The sequence below is a fragment of the Phragmites australis genome, chromosome 7, assembly GCF_958298935.1.
Source record: "Phragmites australis chromosome 7, lpPhrAust1.1, whole genome shotgun sequence".
Lineage (NCBI taxonomy): Eukaryota > Viridiplantae > Streptophyta > Magnoliopsida > Poales > Poaceae > Phragmites > Phragmites australis.
In genome coordinates, this window is record NC_084927.1 from 33,060,391 (window position 1) to 33,065,943 (window position 5,553).

The 5,553-nt window shown below is 41.5% G+C and overlaps 1 protein-coding gene across 1 annotated transcript; it reads right to left on the bottom strand.

Annotated features, from left to right (window-relative positions):
• Nucleotides 1-4,653: 4,653 nt before the first annotated feature.
• On the bottom strand, nucleotides 4,654-5,553 carry LOC133923635 (RING-H2 finger protein ATL74-like). Its single transcript, XM_062368916.1, has one exon. It carries the CDS (start codon nucleotides 5,445-5,447, stop codon nucleotides 4,881-4,883), a length of 567 nt encoding a protein of 188 aa, XP_062224900.1. The 5' UTR covers nucleotides 5,448-5,553; the 3' UTR covers nucleotides 4,654-4,880.

Sequence of the window (5,553 nt, forward strand, 5' to 3'; positions counted from 1 at the left end):
GTCATTATACCATTGGGAAATCGATTGTTCTGTGTAAACTCGGTGCCACTTTCGACCGGCTGCGGTGGTCAACACTCACCAGTGAAATGGCTAAGGTAAATTCACCATGCTGCCCTTAGTGCCCGAGTCAAAACGCCATGCCGTTCCATGGAACTATTGATAAAGTTGATGCGCAAATACTTATATTAAGATATAGATATATGTTGGTCTCAATGCTTATATCAAAGATAGAGATACGAATTTATACATGTTCGGATCCAAGGTTCGCGTTACCGACCGGAGGTCGGTTACCGACCTCCGGCGGTAACCGAAAAACCACGGTAACCGCGATTATCGGTCAAAAATTCAAAAAAAATCGGAGAAAATTCATTCGGCAAATTTTAAATTTTTGCGAAAAAATCATGTTTTTGCCCTCTCGGTAACCGAGCGGTTTGGGTCGGTTACCGAGCGATTTTCTCGCATTTTCGATTCGGTCGGTTACCGAGCGGTTTGGCTCGGTAACCGCTCAGTTTTCTCGATTTATCGAGCGGTTTTATCGAATTTCAGCGCAGTTCAACAAAATATCTAAAAAAGGGTTCAATCTTGTAAAATCAATAACTAATTCATCCGAGATTCAAATCAAGTGAAACAAATTTTGTTGGATTCCTTGTAACATGATCTACATGATAAAAGTATTTATACTCATAAAAAAGGTCAAAATTTTCTGTGAGAAATTTTATTTGTTAAACCAAGGTAAATGCATAGTTTACTCTTTGCTAATCCAAAAATCATGAAACTAATTTTGTTAGTCTTCTTACATGATCCTATATCTTTTAAAAATATATGAACTCATGAATTAGTTATTGTAACATGCATGATTGTGTAAATGTGTTGCGACTAGATTAATTCATAACTGACCCATCACACCTTAAAAATTAGTGAAACCACTTTCATTAGCTTATTTATATTATGATTTACGTAGAAAAAATAATAGTAGACATGAAAAAATTAATTACAGTGATTTTTCTTAACATATTCACTTTATGCTTGTGAACTTTGTAAAAATCATAGAGAATTTAATAAAACTCTAAATAAAGTGAAATCAATTTTAAAGGTTCTCTTAAAATACGTTTTATACAAGAAAAATATGTGTTTGCATTTTACACTTTTCCTTAACGTGAGTTAATAATTGAGCCGCACGCTTCAATTTTTTTCATTTTTTTCAAACTTTCTCCCTATAGAATATGATGCAAACGACATTATTTTTGAAAAAAAATTTCACAGAAGTTCTTAGAATTGTGTATAGTTTTTTTTAAGATTTTTTTTGAATTTTTTTTAATTTTTTTTATTTTTTCGAATTTTTTGAATTCAAATTTCGGTTACCGAGCGGTTTTTGAAATCGGACCGGACCGGGAAGGTCGGTAACCGCGATTTTTTAGCGGTTACCGACGGTTTTTTGAACCCTGTTCGAATCTCTATCAGGATAATAATCCTATGTTTTATTTTGTTTTGATTGATCTTAAAAAAATATGATTACAACTGATGGGTATATAGATCTAATCGCTCTAAGCGAAATCTCCCATGTTATATGTCTGAAAGTCCTAGCCGGATGAAGGATATACTTGAATCTAATTGGCGTCTCTAGATCCCAACTCTAGATATGATGTCTTAGACATACCACTCCTACTCCTTATATAGTAGAGGTGTGATAGTCGTATTACTCTCAGACACCTCAAACGTAATTATCCTGAATTATACCTCTTCTATATATCTAGAAGATTCTTTCCTAATCTAGAATGATGTCCATACCGAACATGATTAATTGCTGGTAATATCAACAATGCACTATTTACCCTATATCGGCTTAAGGACATATATACTATGGATGCTTGTTATAGATATATCATATTTATAGTAAATATACAATTATACATTCCTCGATAGCATTACTTAATTACAAATGGAGCACTACTGATTAGTGATTACCGAAACAAAGTTGTCAGTCTGCCACTCGTTCTAGTGAATATAATAACTGCGTTACCCTAGTATCCTAGTATATGTATATCCATCCTATGATATTGGAGACTTGGATGCAAGAAAGTGCTAGATAGATAAGTTTTTTAATGAGTATAACTTAGATATGGATCCACCGGATTCAAGTGAAAGAACAATAAAGAAAAAGATAGTTTTTTTTTATCACAAGGTGAAAACAAAGTGATGGCTTTTTGGTTGAGAGAGAGAAAGAGAGGGAGAAGGCTTTGACTTAGCTCGTGGTGTGATCTGGCTCCATCTAGTTCGTACCAATCAACACCAACAAAGGCACAAAGCCCAGCATACCATTCCTATCGAAACCGAGGAATACAAAACTCCGAAACCAACTCTTATCTTATCCCCTGTGATTAAAATAGCGTGTTGATTGCAACTTTTGCACGCAGCTTGCTGAGAGATCGGGTTGACCTTGTAAAGAAAACTAGTGATGCTAGGTTAATTTTGCCACACATCCGGTGGGCACTCTTTTCATATATATATATATATATATATATATATATATATATATATATATATATATATATATATATATATATATATACATATATATATGGACGGTATAATTTATAGCTAGCTATAAAATAGGTTATTCTGTAGCTTGGTGTGTCCCCATTCCCGTATGGTGCGCACGATCGTGACTTCTTTCGTGAGCCGAGCCGAGCGGAACTGCATGCAAGATGTGATGTTCGCTTCGGCTAGACCGGCGGAAATCACATAACCGTGTACCGTGTCTAGTCTGATTACTACACACCACCAATATAGACTAGTCTAGACTATGTGAAAGTCATCTGATATTTTTCTTACCACAAAATTTACATCAATTTACCATAACAATTGAAGTAATTACGATATTTAAAATGCAACCATTATAACAATAAAAGCTAACATCAATTACGACAATGGAGTGTGGTAATTACTACATTTTTTGTAGTGGCTATATTCGTTTTAGATGTATAGGATATTGCGGGAATGAATTGAAAATTGAGTTACTACAATTGACATGTTGATTAACAATAAAATGTTGTATCACTGACGACAAAATGTTGTAGTGGTTTGGATGAAGAGTGAAGCTGGAGGGAATATATGTACGAGAACACCATGTAGTATTTACTACATTTATGGGAACGGGGCTCAATTTGGGGGGCGCTCATCTGGTTCCATCGATATGGATGAAGACGACTGAGAGAGTCAAGCCGAGTCGGGATGAAAACGAGTCGAGATGGGCAATTGGACTGGGTCAGAACGAGATCAGTCAGTCGGGTACGTTGGCTTTAGACCTAGCTACAGAATTGGTTATCCTATAGCCGGCTATAGATAAATACATCTATATATGGAGAGAGAAAGAACACAAGCTTGCATGTGATCAGTTTTACACGATCAGAATCTCAACGGCATAATATAATCTACAATCACGCTAGATACAACAGCATATGTCTTCTATCTTGTCATGCACGTAAACCAACTCGGTTAGGATCTTCAACCACTCTCCTGATCTGCCTTGCACAATCTCATCAGTTTGTTTGTTTAACAGACCTGGGTGCTCTTGCAAGAGTTCTTTTGCGTTTCATTTGCCTTTCTGCCTACTTTTTGGCTTGCTACACTTTGTGCTTTCAACAGTTAAACAACTACTGGCATGTGCGCTATTAGGTCACGCATATGTGGAGCTAGGACTTGGCTGCGCTTGTTTTTTAGGTGTTGAATTCCTTTCACAAGGAATCCGACTTGGCTAAAGTGAACAAGTCGTTCACCCAATTATCAGGCGTTGAACTCTGGGACTTTCTTACTTCAAATGTCCTGATCCAAAGATGGTGAGAAAGACAATCAAGCAAGCAAGAACCAGGAGGTAGTCGTGGTTTTGCAGAGGAAGAAAGCGTGCCAGAGCACTAAGGATATCAGTGTACCACACAATCGATTTGCTGGGAACATATTGTCGTATCATGATCTGAATCAGCGTGGCACATGTGCGTTTCTGGTTTTTGGTCTCGCAAAACTAGCTTAGCTTCGCCTTAGTTAGGGAAACAGAGTGGTTTTGCCGACAAAGAGTTTCTTTGCTTTTGAGAATGTCCACGATTCAACGGTTGTGGATTTTTAGCGGTGAGTGGGTAGGCGACCCTTTTTCACACTAGAGTTTGTGTAAGTGCTTATTCACAACTCACTCTGCAGTGCTACAATGTTAGGTTCACAACATAAGGATGCTGTGTCAATTTCAAATTGACACTTTCTTGGCAACACAACTTTGACCGTTAATTTTCTTTAAAAAAACAAAATTCACCATACCAGCTTCATTCGTTCGATTTCAAGCAAGCAAGATTCTTTTTTGGAACGGAAGTTTAAAATATTTGGTTCCACAGATTCCAGCAGATACTCTCTTGTAACCGCAGAGTCGGAGAGAGCAGTTGTATAGCTCGTGCTCGTTGATTCGTAGGAGGTGGCAATGCCAAATTCCCTCAGGAATCGATGATGGCAACACATGCTAAAATCAAAATCAAGGAACCCAAAGCGCTATTCCCGGTTCACAGCACCAAGAAGATAAGCATCATGCATTCTGAGCGGTTACGCCATGCAAAATACATTTCGGCTTCTCAGGGACCCCTGTTCCACACGAACTACGATTAGAATTTCCAATTTAGAAAGCAAGATACGGTGATCCTTCTAATTAATCACAGCTTATTGCATATATTATTCTTACTATTTTTTTACAAATTGTACAGAGCTCGTACGTTGCTGGCTTGCTGCTGCAACACCTTATTACTCAATTGCAAACCAGGATCCCAAACTCTCAATTCTCAGGTGCTACGCATTACCAACTAGGCACTAAAATCTAACAGTAAACGAGGAAAGGTCGCTGCTGCCTACGGCAGGAACAGCGGCATGTCGCCGTAGTGGGTCGGCTTCCAGCCAGCGCCGGCGTCCGGTCGCGAGCCGCAGCGGCGGCACTGCTCGCCGGGCGGCAGCTCGAGGACCAGGATCCGGCGGCACGAGGGGCAGGACGAGTGCCCGCGCAGCCACTTGTCGATGCAGGCGGTGTGGAACCCGTGGCTGCACTGGGGCAGCACGCGCACGAACTCGCCTTCCTCGAACTCCGCGAGGCAGATGGCGCACTCCTCCGCCGCCGCGGCCTCCGCCTTCCCGCCTCTGCCTCCGCCGCCGCCGCCACCGCCCGCGGCGGGGGCGACGTACGGCATGGTGGGGATCGTGCGGAGCACCGCCTTCTTGACACCCCTGTTGGCGGCGGCGGCTTCCGCGCGCTCCCCGCTGCCGCACCCGCACGCGCACCGCGCGACGAGGCCGATGCCGAGGACGCAGATGAGCGCGCAGAGGAGAGAGGCGAGGACGAGGACGATGTCGTGGTCGTCCGGGACGCCCGACCCCGGCGCGCCGGCCGCCGCCTCTAGAAGCTTCCTCGCCGTGGCTTGCATCTTCCGGATCGGACAGCTGGCGCTGTTCGCTCACGGGCAGGCTTATCGTCGCGGGGAGGAAGGTGACAGCCAACTGACAGGTGTGTTTGGGAATAGAAGAGGGGTG